The sequence below is a fragment of the Peromyscus californicus genome, unplaced genomic scaffold, assembly GCF_007827085.1.
Source record: "Peromyscus californicus insignis strain IS unplaced genomic scaffold, ASM782708v3 Scaffold_18__1_contigs__length_77618521, whole genome shotgun sequence".
Taxonomy (NCBI): Eukaryota; Metazoa; Chordata; class Mammalia; order Rodentia; family Cricetidae; genus Peromyscus; species Peromyscus californicus.
Genome location: NW_026294480.1, coordinates 727,632 through 754,923, shown reverse-complemented (window position 1 = coordinate 754,923; position 27,292 = coordinate 727,632). Strand labels below are relative to the sequence as shown.

At 50.7% G+C, this 27,292-nt stretch overlaps 1 protein-coding gene across 4 annotated transcripts in view; it reads left to right on the top strand.

Annotated features, from left to right (window-relative positions):
- The window catches only part of Slc12a7 (solute carrier family 12 member 7), a 91,599-nt gene that overhangs the window by 27,042 nt on the left and 37,265 nt on the right, over window positions 1-27,292 (top strand). For 2 of the 4 annotated variants that reach the window (XM_052742897.1, XM_052742896.1), the window contains exon 1: window positions 10,735-10,936. The exons of the other annotated variants lie outside the window; for them this stretch is intronic. In XM_052742897.1, the coding sequence (XP_052598857.1) occupies window positions 10,813-10,936 (124 nt within the window). In that variant the 5' untranslated portion in view covers window positions 10,735-10,812. Of the gene's footprint in view, window positions 1-10,734; window positions 10,937-27,292 lie in introns of those variants that run through there. 4 annotated transcript variants of the gene reach the window in all.

Sequence of the window (27,292 nt, the reverse complement as noted above, 5' to 3'; positions counted from 1 at the left end):
CTCCCCTCACCTTCCTTTCCCTCCCCTCCTCTCCCCCTCCCCTCCCCCTCCCCTGTTCTCTCCTCCCCTCTCCTCCCCCACCCCTCCCCTCCCCTCCCCTCCCCCTCTCCTCTCCTCCCCTCCCTTCTCCCTCCTCCCCTCCCCTCTCCTCTCCTCCCCTCCCCTCTCCTCTCCTCCCCCTCCCTCTCCTCTCCTACCCCTCCCCTCCCCTCCCCTCCCCTCCCCTCTCCTCCCCCTCCCCTCCCCTCCCCTCTCCTCCCCTCCCCTCCCCCTCCCCTCCCTCCCCCTCTCCTCTCCCCCCCTCCCCTCCCCTCTCCTCCCCCCCTCCCCTCCCCTCCTCCTCCCCTCCTCTCCTCCCCTTCCCCTCTCCTCCCCTCCCCTCCCCTCCCCTCCCCTCTCCTCTCCTCCCCTCCCCTCCCCTCTCCTCCCCTCCCCTCCCCTCTCCTCCCCTCTCCTCCCCTCCCCTCCCCTCCCCTCCCCTCCTCCCCTCCCCTCTCCTCTCCTCCCCTTCCCTCTCCTCCCCTCCCCTCCCCTCCCCTCCCCTCTCCTCCCCTCACCTTCCTTTCCCTCCCCCTCCTCTCCCCTCCCTCCTCTCCCTCCCCTCTCCTCTCCCCTCCCCTCTCCTCTCCTCCCCTTCCCTCTCCTCCCCTCCCTCCCCTCCCCTCCCCTCTCCTCCCCTCACCTTCCTTTCCCTCCCTCCTCTCCCCTCCCCTCCCCTCCTCTCCCCTCCCCTCCCCCTCCCCTCCCCTCCCCTCTCCTCCCCCTCCCCTCCCTCCCCCTCCCCTCCCCTCTCCTCCCCTCCCCTCTCCTCCCCTCCCCTCCCCTCCCCTCCCCTCTCCCTATGTTAGGGTTAGGTATTGAACTCAGAGCCTCAAACATCTGTCAAGTGCTCTGCACTCTAGCCTTGCCTCTAGAGAGATTTTTTTTTTCTGGTCTCTGGACTCATCCATATCCTGCTATTAAGCATTTTTGGACTGTGCCGTTTGTCTAGTAGAAAGGATCTAGCTGTGCCTTCGGGGAGGCTGACCTGGTATACTGAGTTTAGAGTTGTGAGGGCCATGTGATGCTCATGTACTTCAATAGCAATCAAAGCTCATTTTCAAAATGTATTTTTAACTCATGCCCTGAGGAAATAGAAATTAATGACTTGCACTTTTTACACAAAGAAGTTCACTCTTGATGGCAGACAGTATGTTTGTCTGACTCGTCTGTCATGGGACATAAGCCAAATATTTAAAGTTTGAATAAGATGATGAAGCCAAGAGAGTTATCTACGTCAGAAACTGCTAGGCAAACATATTTCTCTTTTTCCCATCTTTTAATGAAATAGAAGACAGGGATTGGAGCAAAGAGGTAGATTTTAGTTTAGTCTTTAAAGCAAAATTTGAACTTGAAAGCATGAGAAGATGAGAATCCAGTCAGTTTGGCAAGTGTCTACTGCCTTAGCAATGTGCATGTAGGTCCCCCTGGCACATAGAAATGCTCAGAGGTTGAGTATTCCCCAGCCAATGGGGGAGGGTCCACCCTCAGTGCCTCAGTCTTCAGCTTCCCTGTGGCCTTGCTGAGTGGCTGCCCCTCAGGGTGCAAAACCTGGCTGGACAGTTTTACTCATTTTCTGGAAGTCCTTCTTCTGGGATCCAGCAGTGGATCCTCTGAGTTTTGAGGGGCTGGTAGTATTTCCCAGCAGGGCTGTACTGCAAGATGTCTGAGCCCCAGGGTGAAAGGGGTAGTGTCCACGGCCCCTCCAGCGGGCTGAGGTGCTGCAGTAGTTTCCGCTCTGCTTGCTGAGGTGTTTTTCTGTGCAGCATCAACACAACCCAAGAGTTTGTCAGACTGGCCATCTCCACCTGCCTGCAACCAAAGAATGACCTTTGGCACAGGCCTGTGTTAGCTTATCAGTGCTAGGTTAATAATAGGACAGAGATCATGCTGGGAGGTAGCCTGCTTATCTCTGGGCAGTGATATCTGGTTAACTTAAAGGATTGTGAAGTATTTTTGTCTGGGTAGTGCTGCCCGGGTTACAAAATATGCTTGGTTTAGGCAGGGCAGGAAGTCATCCTCTAGCCCTACCAGACAGACCCTGCCATGCCACGTCTTGTTTTTCCCAGATAGATTGTATGTGAATATGTGGTTCTCTACAAAAGCTGTGGGACCCTTTAACCACTTGTATTCTACTTAGATATATAGCCAGGAACTGTTCCGCTCATTAGGGGGAACTCATTACACAGGAGAAAATTTCTCACAATAGCTAAGAGGTGGACAGAACTCTAGTGCCCATCAGGTAAGCAAGGCACCGTCCATCACATGGTGGGATGGTGGGATGTTCCTGGATCTGAAAGGGAAGGACATTCTGACACACCATGGATGAGCCTCGAGGACATTGTGCTCAGTGATTCAAGCCAGTCACAAAAGGACTCCCTCCACTCATGCGATGTCTCTAGAGCCACTGTACTCATAGACCGGAAGAATGGAGGGTCAGGGGCTGGGGAGCTGGTGCTTCCTGGGGACAGAGTTGCAGTTGGGGAAGAGGAGAAAGTGCTGGAGATGGGTCATGGTGATGCTGTATTGCGGTGGGAAGCGTTTCAGGGCACAGAACTGTGTCCTATGGTTATGAGGTTAATATTTATGCTTTTTACTTTTTTTTTTTTTTGCAATTAAACAGAGTAAATTCTTTTAAAAAGGAAAAGCAAAGCTGTGTGTGGAGGTACATACCTGTAATACCTGCACTTGGGAGTCAGAAGCAGGGGGTTGAAGTAAGTTCAGAGGCTAGCCTGGTCTATGTAGGGAGTGCCAGGCCAATGAGGACTATGCATCAAGACTCTGTTTCAAAATAAGCAAGCAAACAAACACCCCCTCAGAAAACCAAGCCCCCCACCCCCAAACCAGGAAAAAGAAATAAAATAACTAGATTAAAATTTTTTTCTTTTTTATTCATTAGTATGTATGAGTGATGTGGGGCAGGGATGTGCCATGGCATGTATGTGGAGGTCAGAGGCAACTCTGTGGACTTTATTCTGTCCTACCTTTACTTGGGTCTCGAGGATCAAACTCAGGTAATCAGCCTTGAGTGGTAAGTGCCTTTACCCACCAAGCCATCTTGCCAGCTCAAAGTAGATGTTTTCAACAGTCACCCACAAGGTGCCAGCAACAGCTAGAGGGACAGTGGCCTGTGGCCAGCTGTTTTCATGTGACATCCCCATGGCCACAGCTACCCTGCAAGGAGGAATTTTCAACTTGGGTGGATGTCAGCCAGGATTCTGACACCGAGTGGGTTTGTAAGTCTCACCTCCAAAGTCTCCTTGGCCTTGAACAGTCCACAAGGGGAGGGGCCTGACTTGGTCAGACGGCCAGCATGTCCTGGTCTTCAGTCAGCTGGAAGGAGAATGAGCGAGTTGATGCAGCTTCATGTCAGAAACACCGAGTCTAGAGCATGCTGGGGTAGAGGGGAGAAGAGCACCATGAGGGAAAGAGCTGAGACAGAGATACACTTATCCTACTGTGTGTACAGCCACAGCTGTGATGCCATTTGGGAGCTGTGACTTAGGAGTGGGCTGCTGGGCTGAGGAGGGTGGTATGAGACTCAGCCTGTCATTCGGGAGCCACACTTACCTTCTAGGTATTCCACAACTCACAAGTCATTGGATGCCAGAGTGCATATCTATTCTGAGGCCGGGATGTGCATCTAACTGCTTTTCCCCAGAAGAACCTCCTCAGTTCCTGAGGGCAGCCTGGGCATGTGTCCCATGGGGCCTGGGCAGGGCACCGATGGGCAGAGGCTTCCTGGCCCTTCCATTCACTCCAGGCTCCTAGAACTTGTTTCCTTATCTGACCCAGACATCCTTCTGCTGGATGTGTGACCTTGAGCAAGTGACTTGGCCACCCTGAGACCCACAGAATAGGCATTATATTATTCCTGTGCCTACAGATGTTTGTTCTCTCTTCCAGGGTTATTTGGGGCTATGTACAAAAAGGGCTTAGGCTGTGTATTAGTCAGGGTTACATATGTGGGATTTGTTTTTGGTTTTTCGAGACAGGGTTTCTCTATGTAACATCCCTAGCTGTCCTGAAATTTACTCTGTAGACCAGGCTGGCCTTGAACTCACAGGGATCTGTCTGCCTCTGCCTCCCAAGTGCTGGAATTAAAGGCATACACTACCATCGCCTGCCATATATGGGATTTGTTAAGAGTGGCTTATAGGCTGTGGTCCAGCTAGTCCAACAATGGCTGTCTATCATTGCAATGTCCAAAGTCCAGTAGTTGTTCAGTCCATGAGGCTGGATGTCCCAGATGGTCTTCAGTATCCAGAGTCCTGAAGAAGTAGGCTCTAATGCCAGTGAACAAACTTGGCCAACAAAAGCAAGTTTCGTTCTTCTACGTCCCTCATATAGGCTGTCATGTCAGCAGAATGTATGGCCCACATTAAAGGTGTATCTTCCCACCTCAAAAGATTAAGATTAAAAGTGAGTCTTCTCACTTCAAACAATTTAATTTGAAAAACGTCCCTCCTCATTGGTGTACCCAGCACTTGGGTTTTAGTTAATTCCTGACATAGTCAACTAGACAACCAAGAATAGCCACCACAGGCTGAGAAGTCGGCTCAGTATACAAAGAGGACCTGAGTTCAGATCCCCACACCTGTGTAAAAGCTGGGCATGGGGTACATGCCCCTGTAAACCCAGAGCTGGGGGTGGTTGGAGATAGTTGGGTCTCCGGGGCAGCTAGTGTAGCTCAAACAACAAGCACCAGAGTCAGTGTGAGATCTTGTCTCAAAAAATAAGGTAGAGAGCAATAAAGAAAGAAACCTGAAGTCATTCTCTGGCCTCCATCATACACACTCATAGGCAAATGAACCTGTACACACATGCATATCACACACACACACACACACACACACACACACACACACACACACACACGCACACAGGAGTTAAAGAGCCTCAAATATGTCTGGGGTAAAGTAAATGTTAGGCTATTGAATTTAGGCCTCTTCCCTACCCATACGGCTGTAGAGGTTGTGAGCTACTGGGAAGATAGGACTGTGGTTCTTCCTGGATGTGGTGCAGGATGGCCACCATGGGGCCAGATCCACTGGGTGGGACAGACCACTGTCTGGGAATTCTGCTCGTAGAAATCCAGACCTTGGGGGCAGGCACCTTTTTCATGGACCAGGGACCAATTGAGTTCTTCTATGCTTTGTCGGCTTTGTGATTTAACAAACATTTGCTAGCTTGCCCTGTTCTGTTGACAGAAGGATGTGTCAGAAATAACCCAGGTCTCTCTTTGCCAAGTAACTGTGGAAGTTGCAGTTTATCAGGCAGTTCACCTGGGCATGATGTAGGGCACTGGGTTAGGTGGTTCTGGAATCGGTTACAACATAAAGCAACTCTTTGAGGTTAGAAACTGGGAGAATAATTCTGTACTTTCCGAGGCTGGATAAACTTCCTTTCTCTTACTGAGGGCAGTCCAAGCGTAGTGAAACCCACTTCTGCAGTCTGAATTGAATTTTGTGCACACAACCCCTGTTCCCACCAGATCAGGTCAAAATGTGGCCATCTCCTGCATTGGAGGTGTCCTCAGGTTTGGGGTTTCCACTTCAAACCACAGGTGGACAAAATTGCAAGCACCTGCTTTGACCCTCAGCAAGGTTGTGAGGCCACCTGTAATATGTGTGGCAATGGCTCCAACTTTCAGGACTGTGTGGGTTCTCTGGGAGAACTCTGTTCAATATTGCCAAGGTTTGGGCTGTTGTGTACATGCCCCTAGTCTTCTGGTGTCTGTTGAGGTGGCATTTCTGGAGCATTGGCTTTCCTGGCCCCTGATATACAGTGTACCGAAGTGGCTGCACATTACATATGCCTCTGACAGCCTGGGGACTGGGTTTGCTACAGCAGGGTAGAATTATCACTTGGTCCAGTCTCTTACATGTGTCTCCAGGGATTACCCAGGCATGCCGTCCTCTGTGGAGCAGCTGCTCAGTCTTGGCCTTTTTTATATTGCTCTATAGCCACCTGTATAGTATCCACATGTATAGTATTCACATGTATAGTATCCACATGTGTACAGTGGCTGTCATATGCACTGGGCTCCCTTCTCCACCCATGCTATGGGGGAACAAAAATGTGAAGATTTTCATGGAGAATATTTTTCCAGTTTACCCTGGGTGAAGAGCACATTTGAAGGTCACAAAGGGATACTGATGGCAAATCTGTACCAATTGGCAGCTGCTGGTTTTATTGCAAGCTAGGTTTCCTTGTCAGCTTCTGGGGGCCACATATGGAGTCTCCTGCCCAGCCAGGCTCCCATAGCTTGAGGGTATATGAGCAGTGAACTGGATTTGCCAGTATCTATAGCTGAGCAGAAAGATCCTGAGCTGATAACAGTCAATGGGTGGGCAGTGCAATCTGAGAATGCAACCAGACGACGACATTGAATGGTCTTTTGGTAACACTCCGTGTATGCCTTTGGTCTAAGTGGACTGGATTTTGGATGAAGAAAGAACTGAAGGCAGATGGACCTTACCAGAGCCCAAGACTGGATGCTCCTGTCCCTAGCTCACTCCTCACAGAACAGTGCTAGGTGGTCTGTTCCTGACCACTGCAGGAATAATGTGCCTTGGGGAAGCCCTATAAGAAATAGGGTATGGCCTTGGTCTTCTTTCACGACAGCCTCCCAAGCAAGGGTTCAGCCTGGGCTGACCCTCAGGTGCCAGAGCCTAAGGTTGTGGGTGACAAAGCCCAGTGGCTGCAGGAAGTTCCTTTCTGCCTGTGCACCAAAGCCCTGGGACCTTTTGTAAGACAAGCAGTCACAGTAGATGTTGCTGGTGTGCCGTGTGAAGCTAACAGCTTGGGGGTGGGTGATATAATGTCATTGGGGGTTGGGGACAGCAGCAGCTCCACTGCACTGTACCAATGAACTCTGTACCACCCAGCAATACCTGGGTATCAGGGCTTCAGTGTGGCCTCGCTGGTCCCTGTGAGGAGGGCAGACTCATCTCTGAGGTTAGGTTGGGGAAAAACGTGGCAGGAGAGCCAGGTCTTTGTATCTTATTTCTTGATTTTGTCCTTTAAAAGCACTTCAGAGGGACCGGGGTGATGGCCTGGTTGCAAGTGTTTTACTGAAATCTGAGTACTCCTTCATACTTGTGTGGTGATATATTGTGTACCCTAATAAACTTGGCTGAGGATCAGAGAACAGAACAAGCCACTAGAATAGACATAGAAGTCAGGCGGTGGTGGCACACATCTTTAATCCTATCACTTGGGATCTGTCTGGATCTCTGTAAGTTCAAGGCCACACTGGGAACAGAGCCAGGCATGGTGGCACATACCTTTAATCCCAGGAAGTAATATGGAAGGACAGAGAAAGAAAGGTACATAAGGCGTGAGGAAACAGGAACTCACTCTCTTTAGGCTGAGGATTTCGTAGAGGTAAGAACTAGTGACTGTCTGTTCTGCTTCTCTGATCTTTCAGTTTTCTTCCTGATATCTGGCTCTGGGTTTTGTTTTTTATTAAAAGACCATCTAAGATCCGAACAACATACTTGTAATCCCAGTACTGTAGGGAGGTGGAGGGTGGAGACAGGTGGTTCCCTGGAAACTCAGTGGCCAGTTAGATTAGGCTGTGTGTCAAAGTTCCAAACCAATGACAGACCCTCTGGGACAAAAGGTGGAAGGTGCCTAAGGGCCCACAGTGGAGGTTGGCACATGCACTGTACGTGTATATACCTACAGCACGAGCATGCGTGCGCGCGCACGCACACACACACACACACACACACACACACACACAGAGAGAGAGAAAGAGAGAGAGAGAGAGAGAGAGAGAGAGAGAGAGAGAGAGAGAGAGAGAAGGCACAATAGAACCTATGATGCACATCTCGTTACAGATGTAGAAATTTTACAATGTAGTTTTTATTTAACAACACATTCTCGGAGTTTCCCAGTCTTTAACCTCCTCTGCACGTATGGTACCATGTCAAGAAAAAATGTATTTTCACGGGTTGAGTATTTACCCATCAGACTTTTGCATCCTGTCTGAAACAGTTATAAAGCACAGCCGCATTGCCTTTTTATAACCTTTGAAATCAGCAGAACACCCCTCACATTTCCAGGAAGGTCTGGTAGCTGACCACTGGTTCCATGTGAGCCACTTTCGTTCAAGTTAAAATACTTGGTGCTTGCCGGGTGGTGGTAGCACACGCCTTTAGTCCCAGCACTCAGGAGGCAGAGGCAGGTGGATCTCTTTGAGTTCAAGGCTAGACTGGTCTACAGAGCGAGATCCAGAGGAGAGCTAGGGCTGTTACACAGAGAAACCCTGTCTCGAAAACACAAACAAAACAACAAAACCTGGTGCTGCATTGGTCCTGGGGCTCTGCACACTGGGTTGATGGACATCTTCTATCTCTACCTAGTGGGAATTAAAACATCCTCGTAGGCTACTCTGCCCCATTAATGGGCTCCCCCTTCTGTGAGTCGGCCAAGCTCAGTGGATGCCCCCTCGCCCCTTGAACTCCCAGCATACACGAGTGGGTGCCTCCACACCCCTCCTTAGTTTGCCTGGGCGCAGTACTCAGTGTTGTCTGAGTTCCTCAACTTGTGGGTGCAGTAATGGACCTTGCTGTGTGATCAGTCAGCCACAGGAAATGGGCCTGAGTGACAGACACGTTTGAAAAATGAAGTATAGCTGGGCACATCTGCACATGTGTGTAATCCCAGTACTTGAGAGGTAGAGGCAAGACAATCAGAAATTCAAAGTCATCTTTGGCAATATATTGAAATTTGAGGCCAACCCAGGCTATGAGACCCTCTCTTAAAAAACAATAGAGGGGGAGGGCAGGGAGAGAGGGGGCTAAGTGTCAAGTGGTTGCCTGTCTGGAGAGGGTCACTTGTGGGGAGCTGGGGTTAAGAGGGTTCCAGGAGGGCTCCTGGGGCTGGCAGAGTTCTGTCTGACCCACTGTCATGGGGGTCCTTGTACCTGAGCCTGCTCACTCCAAAAGGGTTCTAATCCTTCCAGGTGACCCTTTGTGTTCACTTTGGGCATGAGCCTAACAATGTCACTGTTCAGAGAGGGCATCACTGTTAATTTTCAGTGCTGAACTCCCTGAAACCTTCTTTGGGTGATTGAGGGCTCACCCTCAGGGGGGCTGTTCTTAACTGAGTGGATACTTCTGTCCCCTCCCAGCAATGCTTCCCCATCATTCAACACCCCCCCTCCCGTCCCCACGAAAGGATGTTCTGAGGAGAAGGTCACTGTTTCCACTTAAGGTCCGGCTCATCTAGGGAAACAGGTGATGGCTGCTCCCTATTTACTATGGATAGCTCCTGGAGGGAGGTGGGGTGACAGGTGTGGCCTGAGCAAGCTGCACCCCTCCCCCTACAGGAGCTAGAGTTAACTGTATAAGGGGCCACCCTGAGTGGCCCATGTTTCCTTCAAGCTTTCACAGAAATGGCTTTTTTTTTTCCTGAGTTGTTTTCCAAATGTTTTGTTCTCATTGGCATATACTATATGCAGAGACCTCTAGCTCCTGCATCCCAGTTTGGTCGCCGGCCTGGCAGCTGCCTTCCAGACCTTGTGCCTGGTTGACCTGGGCCAGGCCGTCCTGGCTGGTACTGTTCCACGTGGGAGCAGCTCTAGCTGTACCGCCCGTGTTTCTGTTTGACCGTCTAAAACTGTTCTGGGCGATTGGCTGCACCTGGGAGCTGTGGCTTTTTGTGGGGTGTGCTGGGTATGATACCAGGATCTCTGAAACGGTAGGGAACCCTATCCTACTGAACTACACCCCAAGCCTGTCCCTAACATTTAAGTTCAGTTCTCCCCTGATGAGCATTTGATTGCTCACAGTTTTCACGAGTCTTTCATTGAAAACGTACAAAGTCCGGAAAGGAAGAAGTGTGACTTCCCCCATGTTGGTATTCTGGAACTCCTTGCTCAAAGTTTCCTGTCACTACCCTGGGAATTTACAGTATTTCTTTGGAGCCAAACTCAAGGAAGGAAGCGTCATCCTCCAAGGTTGGGCTGCCAGGGTTCCCAGGTTGGGTCGTGGGACACTCCTGCCAGCAGATACAAAGAGGCTGGGCATGGGCAGGCCAAGCCTTGTCCCAGAGGCCAGTGACGGTCTTGGGTGGAATTAACCTCAGGGTACACAAAGCCCCAAAGGACAGCTCCCCCTGGCTAGCCATGGGTCATTCATTCCCTGGGCTAGGTTAGCAGCCCGACCTGGTCAGGGCCGGGTCCCGCATCACCAGCACTGGTAGGGATGCTGAGCTGCAGAAAGGGGCCATGATCGGTGGGGCGGTAGGGAAAAGAGCCCCCGCGGGCGTTTGGAGTGAGAATGGGAGAACTGAAACTGAGGAAGTGGTGAGTGACCCGCTTTTGGAGGGCCGGGAGGGCAGGGAGCCTGTGTTGTGAGCAGGGGTGTGTGGGGGCGGGGACGCGGTTCTGCGGGGCGGGACTGGAGTCTCCCGGTGCTGAGGGCGGTCTGCTTCCGTGGACAGTTCATTCGGCGGTGGCCTCTAGGGTCTGGGTTTGTGGGTGCGGAATCCTTGAGGGTGCAGCGTTCTGGAATGGTAAGCCAGGGGCTATGGCCTACAGTGGGCGGAGTTGCAGGAGGGCGGAGTCTTGAGTGGGCGTGGTCATTTGGGAAGCCGCCGGGCCCCGCCCCGGGCAAACTTTTCCTGGGCCGTGGGGGCGGGCAGGTGAGATCACGTGGTGGCCGGGGCGTGCCCGGCCGACCCCGCCCCTACGCCGGAGTCGGGCGGCAGCTAACGAGCTGGGGCGTGCGGCTGCAGCGGACCGCGGAGCCTAGCGGAGCCATGCCCACGAACTTTACCGTAGTGCCGGTGGAGGCGCGCGCCGACGGCGCCGGGGACGAGGCTGCTGAGCGAACGGAGGAACCGGGGTCCCCCGAGAGCGCGGATCCCGCCTGCCCGACGTCGGGTGAGCTTGGCGGCACCTGCCGCGGGACAAAGGCAGAGGCTGGGCCCTCCCGCCGCCGCTGGGCCGCTCTGGCTCGTGGGTGGCAGCGGCCCACGGCGTGTAGCGGGGCGATGGGAAGGGGTCAGGAGGGCCAGCCGGTGCCTGCCTGGCTCAGAGGAGGGACCCGGGACCCGGAGAGGCTTCTTGGGCTGGTGGTTTGTTGGTGCTGTTCGTTCCGTCCCTAGAATTCACTACCCTGCTCCTCTCTCGGGCTTCATGGGGAGCATAAGTCCCTCGGTTGGCCTGGCTCCGTCAGCCCTGGGGGCGCGGTCTCCACCTCTCTGCATGGCCTGTCTGGAGCACCGGGGCTTGAGCACCGGAAACGACTTGGTCTGGCAACTCTGACGGCACTAGGGTGGAGTTGCAGAGCTGTTGGAGGTACCTATAGGAAAGGGAAAGCCCAGGTGCCTAGGTGGCACCTGGGAGAGCTCGAGGTACAGACCTCTGGGTGGGTGGTCTCACTGGCACAGGGTTTCCTCTGGGCCTGTTTTGCTTTGCTCCAGGCCGGCCCAGGGCGGTCGTCTAATAAATCCGACTAGGATTCCAGATCTGTCTCCTCTGACCTTGGACCAGCCAAACTTCCCTTGGGATCGTAGAGGAAGGACAGAGGCCCGTGTAAGCCTGGGGAGGGGGCTGCGCTCTCTGAGCGCGGGCTTCTCTTTGGTGCTCTTTGTTCCCAGGATCCGGAGCTCCCTGGCACTTTCACTTTGCTCAGGGTGAGGATGGGCCTGGGAATCTCTCTCCATCCTAGCGCCAAGAACCCAGCTTCCCCTCTGCTGATGGCAAGTCACCTTGAACTGGCTGCTTCCTCTCTGTTTGGACTCTTCTCTAGACCTAGATCCTAACAGACCCTTTACTTGGGCTGTTGAGGTGACAGCTCCCAGCACACATGCCCCACATGTCTCCCATTGGAGGAGACTCAGGCTCCAGGCTCTGGATCTGGGAGGAAGAGGGTGCAGTTCTCAAGAGACGACTCTTTGATATGACCTCAGAGCTTTTGCTGCCCAGTATATAGGCAGGAAAAGCTGAGCTTCCTCTGGTCACACTTTTAGGAGTCTGCAGACACAGGCTAGGCGTGCTGGCCAGGAAGTGACTTAGCTCAGGTTAGCCACCTGCCCATCTCCCTCACTCAGTGACCTTTTCCATGGGGTGCTGGACTGTCGAGGCTTTCTCTGCATAGACAAAGCATGCTACGACTCAGGGTTGCTGCCTGGCTAAACACATACAATCCAATTCAGAGGGAGGCCAAATCTAGAAGCCCAGACTCAGTGTCCCGCAGTCAGGGAAGTGTGGAAGGAAGGTTCACAGCATCACTGTGGTTCTCAGAGTAGAGCCCCAACAGCCCTTCTGGTGCCCAGTAGCCTGAGGCAGACAGTTCTACACATCTGCTGACATCCAGTATGATTAGTGTCTCAGCCAGAGGTAATTTTCCTTTTGGTTTTTTTTTTTTTTTTTGGTCCCTTCTACTATCAGGGCCCCCAAGTGGTGCCTGAAGTCAGGGCTGAGGATTCAACTTCTGGGAAGGCAAGTAACTGTTAGGATTCTTACTGCCTGCACATGTTTAGGCTAACAGGAGGATAAGCAGGCACTTTTAATTTATTAACTGTTTTGAGACATGGTCTTATGTAGCCTTAAAATCAGTTTGTAGCTGAAGATGACCTTGAATTCCTGATCCTGGTGCCTCTACCAACTGCTTGTAATACAGTAGTGTGTTGCCACACCCACTTTTTTTTAAACATGTTGCTGATTGGTATTGAACCAGGGCCTGGTACGTGCTAGGCAAACACTCTACCAACTGAGCCACATCCCCAGCTGTGTGTATGTGTTAATGATCCTTTTATGGTCCGAGTTGAACTTGAGTAACTTGGCTGGGCTCATGTAGAGCTTGCAGTCTGGTTCTCTAAGCACTTCCTATTTCTATAAAGATGTTTTTAGAAACTTCAGCCACTGTAGCATGACAGGGTGAATGTGCTGGATTCTCAAGTCTGCTGGGTTTTGTCCTGTTTCTAACAGGAGCTTCAGAGCCCAGCCAGTGGTAGGAAAGGGACCTCACACTTGGTTGTTGGTGGGTAAGTCCTGTACAGGCAGGGAGAAGGTTTCCCAAAGGTCTGTTGTGTGGATCTACACCATGTGTGTGGGTAACAGGCCAGGGCCAACTGGCCAGATCACAGGAGTCACTACTGTACAGCCTTGACCTGCCTCCTATGCAGATCCCCTGATAGTCCTTGGAAGTATTGTTTTCTGGACATGTGTACCGCGTATTGCTTGTGGTGGCGTGAGTTTGGGAGACCTCATCAGGTGTGCCTACACAGATCCAAGCTGCGGTGGAACTGGGGTCTCATAGGCCACACCAGCTCACACAGCCCGTGTCTTTGGGACCAGGTTGAGGGTCTGGCAAGGCCAGGTCTGTCTAGTCTGCCTAGGAACCTCTTCAGCCTGTGACTGTGTGACAGCAGTGAGCCAGCTGCCCTCTTGGGCTTCATGCAGCTTCTCCCTGGGAAGCAGATAGTGTGAGGATAGGAAGGGGACCTTTGCCTGGCCCATACAGTAGGCTGTCTTAACCTTGACCTCCCCTGCCACTGTGTGACCCAGGCCGGGCCTGGGCTGGCAGTTCAGTGGCCGAAATGAAGTTGGCACTTTCTTCTAGATAGTGTGTATCTACTTATAAAGTCCTTGGCCCCTGCCTCCCAACATATAAAGTAAAAAGTGATGGGGCAAGTGTGGAAAATGTGACGCCCACATTTTGCTTCCCCAGTTTTCCTCCTGGTTTCCACTCACAAATGGCCCTGCACTTAAGCATGCGTTCTGGAATCACTTGGGATTGTGCCCTGAGGACAGGGATCATACCCCTTAGCTTTTCTGAAGGACAAAAGTAGTTGGACCTGGATTATATTTATTGTGAGATTCCTCTAGAAGTAGAAAGGGTGAATGTGAATTCTTGGTGTTACAATGGAATATTTTCAGTGTGTAGGAGCAGAGAGCACACTGCTTAGGCCAGGACACTTCCTATCTGACCTCTGAGTGGAGCATCATTAAATCTCAAGACTCCATGGGAAACCATGTCAGGGAAGGTGAAAGGCCCCTGGTGAGGTGTTCCAGGCCTAGGAAAGGAGTTTCCACCATGGACTCTTGCTGGATTCATTGCAGGGTAATCACTACCTGGTAGCCCTCCCACTCCAGGTCAAAGCTGACGTCTGTGCAGGCTTCCGTCCAGCCTGGTTGCAGGTCCCCTTTCAGATTCCATCCACGTGATTTCAGCTCTGTAGCTGACTCATTGGAGTTACCTGGGGACTTCTTACTTCTCTCTGTAGAGGTGACCCTGTCCACTGATACACTGACTGAGGCAGCCAGAGTCACCTTTGTCCTGTGTGTGGTTTGCCTGTAGGCTGGAAAGTGGATAGTGTTGTGTGTGTCCCTTGGGGCTGCTGCTGATGGGGTAGTGAAATGATTCTCTACCCACTTGGTCATGGGGGTCACGACATGAGGATTCAGAGGACAGTACAGTTAGGAAATGGACTGAGCCTGAGACTTCAGGCCCTACCCTGCTAGGCTAGGACAGGAACAAAGGTCTCATCGTGGTTTTTTCAGGAAAGGATGTATCACACTGATGCTGGAGATCCAAGCAGGGGCTGGTGAGCATGGACTCCAGCACCATCTTGTCAGGAGTCCTTGAAGGTGGGGCTGAGCATGTGAGCATGGACCCTAATACCATCCTTCTGGGAGTTCTTAAAGGTGGGGTTGAGGGTCTTTCACAGAGATCGCAACGTCTGACGTGTGTGGACTCAGTGCAGGAGGGGAAGCATGAATTTTGTGTACCTTTTCAAACCAAAGATGGCGCTGGAGTTATTGTTCAGTGGTAGGATGCTTGCCTTGGGGCCATGGGTTTGATCTCCAATATTGTAAGACAAAGCTGTACAAAACAGCTAGAGGAAACAAAGGACCTTACTGAGCAGCTGGCTGCTGGGAACCCAGATGGTTGTGGGCTGTGTCCTACCTCCTCCCAGCTGTATCCTTGCAACAGGCCCTTCCCTTAGGAGTCAGTGGTACAGGTGTCAGCACCCTGTTGTCTTGCCTAGCCCACGTTCATGTGTATAAGAATGCATATATGCACTGTGTGCGCACATGAGGGTAGAGGGTCTGGTTCCTTCCTAATAAAAGGTCACATGATCTGGGCATTGTCCTTTTCTATGGTCAGACTGCTACTCAGTGTTTGGGTATCACTTTTCCTGGTGTGACCTTCAAGAGTGATGAGGCACCTGTATGTTCTAAGTCTGAGTTTCCCCAGCCATTATTATTATTATTATTATTATTATTATTATTACTATTATATTTTTTTAATGTGAGGACCTCCTGGACCTGGAAATGCTGGAAATGTGTCCTTTTCTAGAATGTTGTCCAGGCTTCTTGACCACTCTGCTGAGTGAATGTCTGAACTGCTCCAAGGGGTTGAAGAGACAGCTCCTGTGATGGAGGGCCCTCTAAGGGCCCAACATAATGCCATGCCCCTTAAGGCCAAGCAGACTTGAGCTGCTTGGGAACTGGACATTGCAGTCACATTGATCTAGAAAAGTCATCCACTACCTTCTTGGGCCTGGTGCATCTGTGTCCAGATGGATCCCCTGCCTCATCCTGGTACAATAGGAGCCTAATATGCTATGTGATACAATATGTGATGGAGAGTGAGCTCTGGGTATCAAGGAGATACATGCAGGATGCTGAGGATGCTGATGTGTTACCTGCAGGAGAAGTGGGAGAGTGGGCATGCATTTCTTGGGACATGGGGGGCAGTGAGGACCCTTGGTAGGTTGTTCGAGGGATGGCTGTGAACCACTTACCAGTGATGGCAGTGACAAGCAAGCAGTTGGCCTCTAGAAATGCAGCCTTCTGTAGCCTTAGGGGACGTGTGAAGGGCCTAGGCTGAAGATAAGCTTAGCTTTTCATGGTGAGTCAGGGTAGCCACTGGGTGCTGAGGTGGCTGGGGGGGAATCCCTAGGAAAGATGGCCTTGAGCTTGACGGGTAGAGCCCTGTGTGCAAGTGTGTGCATGCCATAGGGCCTGAGGCAACTCCAGCAGAGCAGGCCCCCATGAACTGCAGTGAGAAGAGGGTTCCCTTAGAAAGAAGCCAGCAGTGGATAGCGTTACTGAGTGGCTGCTGAGCTGTGTGTCCTTAGCATACCAATTCACCTGTTAGTGCTGGGTGTGGTCCTGTGGAGTTATCTGCTATTTCTAGCACATCGCAGGTGTTGTATATATAATCTACGAGCTGCTTTGGGTGTTAGACTCTGGCTGAGGAGCAGCAGACGTAGGCAACCACATGTACAGATACAGCATCACCTTCTGAGCCTGGAGTGAGCACCCATTTTTACCTTCTGTTCCGTACACAGCTATGGAGAACACTTAGGAACCATATTACTCTCCTGTTGTGAGTGGTGTTCATGGATTTCAGGTTGGTTTTCCTTTAGTTAGTTAGGAACCATGTTACTCTCCTTCTGTGAGTGGTGTTCATGGATTTCAGGGTGGTTTTTCTTTAGTTAGTTAGGAACCATGTTACTCTCCTGTTGTGAGTGGTGTTCGTGGATTTCAGTGTGGTTTTCCTTTAGGTAGATGACCCCAAGTGTCCCTTACTTGGAGTTGTGTGGCTTGTGGCATACCTATCCTGTGGTCAGGAAGAACATTCAGAAAGAGGAGGTGCCCAGAGAAAGAGAGGTTTTGTCCAGGGCACAGAGCTTGTTACACAGAACTTTCAGCAGTATCTGGCTTGATGGGACCTTTCTTCACCCCAGCAAACATCTCAGACCTTAGTGGGAGTTTTGGCCACATCCAAAAGACCATTTGGGAACTGTCACTCTCTGCCTGCCTAGAGGGAGGGGAGGTCAAGGAGTGAAGATACCCTTGCCAGGGCCTCTGCCCACTTGATGTAGGGCCACCACCTTAGCAGACTGCTAGCTCTGACCTGGGAGTGTCACGGCAGGCCTATGCTCCAGTGTTGAGGGGTAGTGACATTGGGCCAGGGCCACTGTCTTCTGGTGCTTTAGACAATGGCTCCCTCTTATTAGCTGTACAGTTGGGAGCAATGTGGGGTCAGACCCCCAGCAGTGCAGCAGGGAGTGCAGCTGGCTGGACTGCCTGCTGTTCCTCTTGCTCTCCAGACATTAAGCCCTGCCTTTGCAGGCAGAGGGCAAAGTTTGGTGTTCACTGTTAAGTATTAACCACTGTTCCCAAGCTCCCGTGGTCAGGCCCTGGCCAAGTGGCCGGGTGGAGTTCTCTGTCATTCAGAGTGACTGCTGCATTAGAGTAGCTATTGGAGTGAGTCCTGTTGGGCTGGGCCTTCCAGAGGGAAGAATTCTCTGCCCAGAGGCAAGGGAGCCCTGCTGGTTTGAGCTGCTCTGTAGTGCTCTACACTTACTTAGCAGAGATGGTTTGGGAGTTGCCATCTCTGGTTCTGTGGCGGCCTGATGTCTTAGATGTGTGTCCTCTTAGGGTGACCCACTTCTGAAGATGGCACCTGACTCTTGAGCATCTCTTTGCGCTTCCATTTTCCTCACCAGGACCTGGTCTCTTACAAAGATGGTTGTGACCTCTCATCTCATCTTTTGGCCCATCCTTCTATGGGTCTCTGGCGCCAGCAGGCTGGGCCTGGCTTTCAGGGAGGCCCAGCAAACATCTGATGGTCACAGGGGAGTGCTGAGTGCTCTGGAGGTCAGAGGAGAGAGTGCCAAGTGGCTCTTGTGTTTCCCTTTTCATTTAATGGAGGGACTTGACCACAGCCCAGACCAGCTTGTAACTGAAGCTGCCCCTGGGAGGGTCTAGCTGGTATCCTGTGGGGTGCTGATGCAGGCACAGGCCCTGCCCTCTGCTTTGTCCTTGGCCTCTTGCACCTGGATGTTTGGGGAACAGCAGGCCCCTTTCTAGCTCTGATGCTGCTCTGGTTTCTGGGGAAGGGAGTTGGGTGACATGTTGGAGAGTGAGGTCACCAGAAGCTGCCTTCCTGTAGGGCACGTCTTTTAGATTGCAAGTCCCAGACCTACATACTGTCTACGTAGCTTCTAGGGCTGTGGTTCCATAGACGCCTAATGTCCCAGGGTCTGTCCCCTCAGTGGCAATGGACTGGGGCTCTGACTTTTTGTGGCTTTGTGTGGGGTGCATATTGCCATGCAGATGAGCAGTGGGAATGTTTGTGTGCATATGTGTGCATGTGTATATGCATATTATGCACAATAAGTGCAGTGTACATATGATTGTCATGGTATATACAATGAATGGATGAATACACATGTATGTATGTTAGTGTGTGTATGCATATGCATGTGTATGTGTGTACACTCATGCAGTTATATATTGTGTGTACTGTGTTAGAAATAGTATAATTATGGTGTGTCAGGTTCTGACTTCTTGTCTGCATTGGCTAAATCTCTGCAGAGAGCCTTTTGGATGGTAGGCTGTAAAGCGCCTCTGCTTCCCTGGGTTTTAGGCTGGTTTGAATTTCAGATTTAAAGTCTATTGGAGGAGATGCCTACCCAGGCTTCCTGCTAAGAACCTTGTAAGTGGACATAAGGAATGACAATGACCTTGTGGGCCTGTTTTGGGGCTGGTCCTACCTATTGCAGGGTAGGAGGTGGAACAGGCCTGCAGCATCGTTTGGGAAGCCTTGGCTCACTTGCTTCTTGGTTCCATGGATCTTTCTAGTGTTCCTCTGAGAATCTTTGCTCTTCTCAACTATGTGAGACATGTGGTACTGCTGGGTTCGGGTCAGCAGGAGAGTGGACAGCTGGCTGTGCGTGTGGGTGCTAACCACGGTTTCAGGGCTTCCAGCCACCCAGGCCTTGGGCTTGCTCATGCATTTGGTTTGCCAGCTTCTGCTCAAACCTGGACCTGCTTCCATGGAGCCTTTTGGAAAGAAGTGGGGCTACCTGCCACGCCGGTGCAGATGCTCTGAGAGGCTAGGATGCCGCTCAGTGTGTGGGTGTTATCGGGGCAAATATGCCTCCACCTACTCACCAGAGTCCCATCTGCAGCTCAGTATCAACGCAACATCAGCCTTGAAGTGAAGGGTGCTGCTTTGCAGGAAGAAAGTTCGGCCAGGCCTGAGCGCCGAGGAGGCACTCTAAGCCACTGACTTCAAAAGTTCCCACACTGTGGTGACTCCATCTCCTCTGAATCTGGGTGACAGAGAGGCCAAGTGGGGCCTGAAAGTGTTGAGAAGGACTTGGGACAGGTGGGGAAGGGCAGGGCCTGTTCCCTGAAGGACTCTTTACAGCTCTCTACTGGACCTCACTGTCCTGGAAACCTGAGATGGGAGCAGGGGTTGGAGGAATGTGCATGGAAAATGCCACCAGAAGTAAGTGGCCCTCTTGGACTGGAGTTGTTGTGGGTGGTTCTTGTTTCTCAATATTTCCTTTGTTTTCTTTTCAGAATGTGTTGTTCATTCAGCCAGCAATTTGCTGTTAAAAGTGGGAAGGCTTTCGACCGGGGCCAGTCCGTCAGACCGTGGCTCGCTCTCATCAACTGTGCTCTGTAGCCTGTCCCACTGGCCTGGATATTCCAGCTTGCTGGATTTTTAGGATGCATGAAGGTTCAGAAAATCTGGAGGGCAATCAAGAGCCAGTGGTCATTCTTTGACTTTCAGGGCCCTGGAACCCTGGAGCCTATTCTAGCACATAACCATTTCACAGCACAGTCACCAGGGAGGGTTTATGGCGGTGTTCCTGGGTTGGGCCAGGCTGTCCTTAGGAGGCCAAAAGACACCTTGAGGTTACCCAAGGTGGAGCTCCATTTTGTTGTGGGTGCTTAGTAGCTAGCTCTCAGCTAAGCGGTTTGCCCACCTCCACCCCCAGGCCTCTGTGCACGGACTGGGTTCCTCTTGACCCATGTCCCATCTCCACTGTTGCTAGGCTGGGTAGACTTTCCGCCTACGCTTGATGGCAGGAGACGGGGGAGGCTGCTGGACTTTGCAGCTGGCTCTACTGGGCAGCCTACTCAGCTGACCAGGGGATATGGCTCAGAGTCTCAGAGGTTGCTTTCCACACTTCCCTTGAGCCATTGAGGAATTGGTGGTGACATCTTGGAACCCTGCCCCAGGGAGAATGGGGGTGGGAGGAGGGCAGTGTGTTGGCTACAGTCAGTGGAAGAGGCCATGTCTGGGTCATGCTGTTAAGGTCTAGCTGCCTGGAAATGGGTCTAGGGGCTTGCCAGGTTGTGCTTGGCTTCTACTAAGATACCATCCTGCAGGGAGCAGGCTGGGAGTGGGGATTCAACTTGCTGTCCCAGAGCAGATCGTGGGCTGAGGGCCAATAGTGATTGTGGCCCTGCTTGTCTGTGCCTATGAAACTTGGCTGAATTCCACAAATACCTGATGTTTGTCTGGTAGAGAGGTTGTCTCCTCCCATGCCCAGGACTCTGGCCACCTCTGGCCTATGCACACACCTCTCTTACATAGTCAGATTTTCTGAAGGGACAGGGTTCCTGAAGCCTGTAGCCCCTCCTTCAGTGGGACCTGACTCTTGAGACTGCTGCAGCAGGAGGGCACTGTGCATCTTGTTACCTGATTGCTGAAAAGGGCTGCATTTGTGTGCCTTAGAGGAATCCATTAAGACATATTTGAGAAGCTAGACCTGAGGTTGCCTCTGAGGACAAGGGTCTTAATGGGAAAGTGTTTGAGGGGTTTCTAAGCAGGAGATGGCTAGGTGTAGGTCTTTGTTAAAAGTAAGCAAATTTGCATTTTCATAGGTGAGTCACATCCAAACACAACCTTCGGTGGCTTTTCTGGGCGGTGTTCTTGCAACTATCTCCAGTCATGTTCATGCACTTTAAAATGCATCAGGCTTCAGCTGGACATCTATAAAGCAGGGACAGTCTCTAGCTGGTGGGCATATGTGAGCAGCCGTCCCTAGGCAAACATAGCATCCCCATATAAGGTGACAAGGTGGGAAACCAAGGTGAAGCCTTTTCTCCAAGTTGAAACATCCTTGTAGTCTTCATGGTAGAGGTCAGAGTTGGCCAGAGTTTTGTGCCGCTTACATGTCTTCCTGAAGCATTTGATGTGCTTATAAGAAAACTCCGTGATCTCTGTGGGCCCAGAGCTGTGACCAGATGGTATTGGTTATCATGGGAGGCCCTGGAGTGGCTTTTCCTCTGTGAAGAACTGCAGCCTCTGAGGATAGATGGGCTTGTGGGCAGTGTCCACAGAACTGGCAGACCTTGTGTGGTGAGGAGAGGAGCAAGTGACAGTGGCCAAGCCCCTTCATGTCAAGGACAGGATGCCTAGAAACCCTGACCATCCAGGTCAGCAACGGGGTGTGCATCAGATGGGTCCTATAAGTCCTGGGCGTTCCAAGGTTGTCCAAGATGGCTGAACAGGAGCTGGGACTCCCTGGGTGCCAGACAGGAATGATACACTCCAGCCTGACCTCATGACAGGATTGTGAGTCTGTGATGGAACTAGTTACCATGAAAGAGCCCTGATTCTGGAGGGTGTCTGTCCACTGATGCCTAGGGTTCTGTGGAGTTTCCGTGTTTTCCATTGATGTTTTACTTACATGTATGTATGTGTACCACATGAGTGCCTGGTGCCCATGGAAGTCAGAAGAGGGCATTGAATGTTCTGGAACTGGTGTTACAGATGGTTGTAAATCACCTTGTGGGTGCTGGGAATTGAACCCTGGTCCTCTGGAAGAGCAGAGTTTTTAGTGTCTTGATCCTGTCCCAGGAATCCTCAGGATACCTAGTTGTCTATAGCTGTGATAGTTTCTCACACTCATTTCTGACAACCTGACTGGGAGGAAAGCCAAGCATCCTGGAGAGTTCCCTCTGGGGATCATGTCACATTTCCCCCTTGGGTCTGTGTCTAGGGAGGAGGGTTCAGGAGATGAGTGCCTGTCTTCTGGTATCACATTAGGTCATTCACTGTCCCAGGATTCATCACTGTGGTTGTCTTGATTCCTGGGTACAGATGTCTGAGGCCCCCCTCTACACTATCTCCACTCTAGGAATTTCCCTTAGAGAGTTGGCTGCCCCCGTCTCTTCAGTGAGTCACCCAGTTAGTCTCTTAGCCTTGGCTGGTGCTCTCGCTCTGTCTCTGTCTCTGTCTCTGTCTGTCTCTCTCTCTCTCTCTCTCTCTCTCTCTCTCTCTCTCTCTCTCTCACTCAGCTGGTATTCTGTCCTCTGGTTCCTGTTCAGGCCAGCTGCCCCGGAAGGGTCCTTTTCTGCGGAGGCATCAGCTGTCAGGTCGTAGGTATACACAGGAGACAGGCTTTGGCTGATAAATGGGACATTGAGGGATTCTAGAGTCACTGGCTGCTGGAGCTGCCCGCGACCGTTACATGCGTCATAAAGGCCACAGGATACAGATGTCAGAAAGTAGTGAGGCCCGGTACCTCCTGTTAGGAACCACCAGTTGTGTCTTCCTAGGAGTCTGGCTGGCTTCCCTTGGTTTTGAGGTTCTTTGCTGTTTCTGCAGTGGACTCTATACTAGTTTCATATGTAATGTTGCCAGTGCAGGCACCAGTCACCTGGAAAGTGTGACAGAAGTGCATGCCTTCATGAGGACCTCCATGGTTGGTGGCACCCTTGACTGTTGTCTGTAGGTAGAGTTTTCCTGCCTGGCCCACAGTCAGGACAAATCTCTCTCACCTGCCAGTCCCACAGCCTTTCAAACCCAACCAAGTAAACACAGAGGCTTATTTTGCTTACAAACTGTATGGCCGTGGCAGGCTTCTTGCTAACTGTTCTTACAGCTTAAATTAACCCATTTCTATTAATCTATACCTTGCCATGTGGCTCGTGGCTTACCGGTATCTTCACATGCTGTTTCTCATCGTGGCAGCTGGCAGTGTCTCTCTGACTCAGCCTTCCACTTCCCAGCTTTATTCTCCTCCTTGCCCCGCCTACACTTCCTGCCTAGCCAACGGCCAATCAGTGTTTTATTTATTGACTAATAAGCAACACATTTGCCATACAGAACATCCCACAGCACTTCCCCCTTTTTTTTTTTTTCAAAAAGGAAGGTTTTAACCTTAACATAGTAAAATTACATATAATTTGGGAATTTGGGCGTAGCTTCTCTTACTACTTCCTGCTGGAGGGGGGCGCTGTATCTTATGGGGAAACAAAGAAAATTTTAGGATTATGGAATAGTCCATGAGGCTGTATCGTCTGAGCCAGATGCCTTCAAACCGTTCTGGATGTTGGATCATCTGGGCCATGGTGTCATCGGAGACCTTTCAGGGGGTCTTGGCTGGTCAAACCTGATGTGTCTTAATCTGGAACAAATCCATAGCCTCTGGCTTTCTGTGGAAACAAAAGCAGAGTCTCCTTTCCAAAGTAACATATCCTTATATCCAAATTTTGAAGTCAAGGTACCTTTAAAATATACATTTTGGCATAACTCAACAGCTTTTACAATCAAATGTTTTTCTGCAGTTAAAAGTCCCAAAGACAACACAATCCAGATTCTCTGTGTAATATCCATTTTTACGTGGCTTATTTTTTATACTACCTTTACTGTCTTTTTAAAGACTTTATTTTTTAAAACTATGTATTTGTTTCTATAACTCTATATATCATCTTTTTTGTCTCTTTCAAGCCTACGTATCTTTTACACACATTGCAAACTATTACATCTGAATCTGTCTTATTGTGAATCTCTTGCTTTAAACTGCAGCAGCTGTGGCTGCTGGCTTCGCCCACCTCAGCTTCCCAACATGGCAGTGGTTTACCGCCAGCTCTGGGAGCTATCGTGGGTCTATGCTTTTATCCAAGCAGCAAGTAGCCCAGAAACCCTTTTTTGTTTTGCACTAGCAAAGGCTAAATCCACCATGTAGCTTAATGTGCCACTTGCAGAGGCCTCATTCCTGCCATACTGCAGGTCGAGCACGCACTCTAGGAACCCACCAGTAGCTCAAACAGGCAGCTGCCGCTCATTTGAGAGAGACAATTAGGAAGCTGTTTTTAGCTCCGTTTTAGAATCTTTTTTTTTCTCAGTTTTTAGGTGGTAACTCTTGCCCCACGTTGGGCGCCATTTGTAGGTAGAGTTTTCCTGCCTGGCCCACAGTCAGGACAAATCTCTCTCACCTGCCAGTCCCACAGCCTTTCAAACCCAACCAAGTAAACACAGAGGCTTATTTTGCTTACAAACTGTATGGCCGTGGCAGGCTTCTTGCTAACTGTTCTTACAGCTTAAATTAACCCATTTCTATTAATCTATACCTTGCCATGTGGCTCGTGGCTTACCGGTATCTTCACATGCTGTTTCTCATCGTGGCAGCTGGCAGTGTCTCTCTGACTCAGCCTTCCACTTCCCAGCTTTATTCTCCTCCTTGCCCCGCCTACACTTCCTGCCTAGCCAACAGCCAATCAGTGTTTTATTTATTGACTAATAAGCAACACATTTGCCATACAGAACATCCCACAGCAGTTGTCCTTTTTTAATTGTTCCTGCCTTAAAAGCTGCAGGCTGTCCAAATCAGCAGCTGCAACTCCACCGCTACCAGCAGCAGTTCGGCTGCAAGAGCCACAGCCTGAGGGAATTCTGTTCCCTCAGGCACTGACTCTTTCAAAGCTATGAAGGGAACTTAACTAAATCTCTGTCCCTCTAAAGAACTCAAGATTCAAAGGTTAAGGTAGATTTCTGCTCCTCAGAGAGGCTGAATAGCAAGTAACTCACCTCCCCTCCTTGGTCGTGCCCTCCAAAAAGCCCTCCTGTTTCTCCTCATCCCTACTTATAAACCCTTCTCCACCTGGCTCCTCCCTACTACTTCCTGTCAGCTGGTTGCTCATTCAGCCTCCTGACTGCAGGTGAATTTTATTTAATCAAACACATCTTTGAGTCATTAAACAAATGTTCCAGAGCATAAACAAAAGTAACACACCTTAAAATATTATTCTACAACACTCTAAAGGAAGATGTCCTCAGTATCTTAGGCCCTCTCTTCTGTGTCCTAGGTCTTGTGGGTCTGTGGGCTCACAGGCTCTGGGGGCTTGCAGCAGATACGTGGCAGCTGAGCCAAGCAGTCTTCACCTTTCTGTTGTTTCCATGAGCAAGGTTTGCAGGGAAGAGAGGCATGCACCCGTAGCTCACTTGTTCTAGTTTAGATTTTATGGCTGAAGATACTTGTTTTAAGATCTTATTTGTCATGTTTCTTTTTGTTTGTTGGTTGGTTTTGTTGTTTGTTTTTGTTCTTGTTTTGTGAGATAGTGTCTCTCTATGTAGTTCAGCTGCCATTCTGTCTCCTCGTTTTGCTTTTAGAGGGAGTGTATGTCTTTGTAATTCTCTAAATTTTGATGCACCTCAGATATGGAGGGTCTGGGCTCAGCTTGCCCTGACTCCCTGGGAGCGTTTTCTGGTTGTTCTGTTATGGAGTAAGTGGTAGGCCATTGCTACCTGGGTGTGGAATGGACAGGCTTTTAAAAGTATTTCTGTAAGTGAGGGAAGCTGATCACTCTAATCCATAAGTGTGGAGGTTCATCAGAAATGAGTTTGTCTTCCTATTGTGGAAGAAAGGCTGGCTTTGTTGGAGTGTTAGCCTTGTGGTCTTGTGACCTGGCCACATCTTATCCACAGGTGGAGAGCGTCTGTCTGCCTGGCTTCTCCCAGCTGGTGGTGAGGCCTGTGTTTACATGCTTGACTGGCAGCGGCTACCTGAGCTAGTGCCCATTCCTCACCATGCCATCCCTCTGCCTCCGTGGCAGCTGCGTACCCAGCTGTCCTGTGCCTAAGATGCTTCTAGTTGTTATGAACGTAGTCTGACCGAGAGAGAGATGCCACCTCAGGTGAGCCTTGGCGCTCAGCAGTTTTCAGCTCTAGTACGACTCAGAGCCCTTCAGTACAGATCTGCTGAAGGCCTGGCAGATCATGGCTGGTGATAGGAACATAGGATGGCGATAGTGAGAGGCTTGTCCTGTGTGTGGGCTCCGCTCTATCAGCAGCACTGTAGTCGGAGCCTGTGTGTGCACAGAGGGGTTAGCTAGGCTAGGAAGGCCTGGTGACTCCTGAGCTGTGTGTGTGTGTGTGTGTGTGTGTGTGTGTGTGTGTGTGTGTGTGTGTTGTGCATTCATACATTACTTTGATAAGTGATAAAATGAAAAGTCGAGGTACAGAAGCCACACAGTGTGAGCCACCGTAGTGTGAGCCAGGTTGAGGCTGTGTGTCCTGTCCACCTCAGTCTCCCCAGCCTTTGTTGTGTCCTTATATTTTTCCAGCTTTAGCAGCCTTGGCCATCCTGTACGGTCATCCCATTGAACAGGTTCTTTAAATGTCATCTAGTCTTCAGCTTCACAAGTATCTTGCCACCTCATGAGTGCAGGGAACTAGTGCCACCCCTCCCGGGAGTGTTGGTCAGGCTATGGGAGTGATGTTTCCTTAGGTGAGTGATTGTTGCTGTACGCGTGTATCTGGGCCAAGGGTTAGATAAGTTTTTTGAGAACACCAGCCGTGACTGCTCAGAATGACATCATAGCTGCACTTTGTGAAAGACCCAGGCAGGTGACTCCTAGACTCAGGCTATGGGTGCAGGCTGGAGGAATGGTTTCTGAATAGCTCTTGCCCTCTATGTCCTTCCATATCGTCCCCCTCTCCCCAGAGACTGGCAACTTGAGCTGAGCTCGAGGTGAGCAGCAGAGACTTTGTTCAAGGTCATGAGCTTGAGTTGGCTCCATCTGAGCGTCTAAGGTAGAATCTGAAACCCGTCTCCTAACCCTCTGGAGGGCTGTTGGGTTTGAGTCCCACCCTGGTCCTCTGTGTCCTCAGAGCTGGTGACACCAGAGTGTGCTGCTGCTGCATTTGCATTTGCTGCTTTTTGTTTGTTTCAAAAGAGGTTCTTACTGTGTAGCCCTGGCTGGCCTGCAGCTTGCAATGTAGACCAGGCTGGTCTGTAACTCACAGAGCTTTTATCTGCCTCTGCCTCCTAAATGCTGGGATTAAGGCTACCACATCTGGCTTCTTTAACCCTGGTATTATTAACTTATTTCCAGACATTAGAAATTTGTGAGAATACAAAGAAATCTCCCTATGCTTGGCATCTGTGCATGTAACATTATCCCAAGTTGAAATACTCTTTCTCTTCTCCTGAGTCTGTCTCTCACACACATATTTGTTCCTAAACTGAACTGTTTGAGAGTATGCAGAGGCTGTGAGGCCCTTTTGGGGGTATACGCTCCCCGAAAATCACATTTCTTTCAGAATCTCTATAGCGGGTGAGAGAATTAGCGTTCGTATGACCAACATCTCATTTGAGTTTTACCAGGTCGTAGCCTGCTCTCCTGCCTCATTCTAGAATATTCCTGTCTTGCCTCTGCCTTCTAGGCAGCAGGAACAGCAGGCTG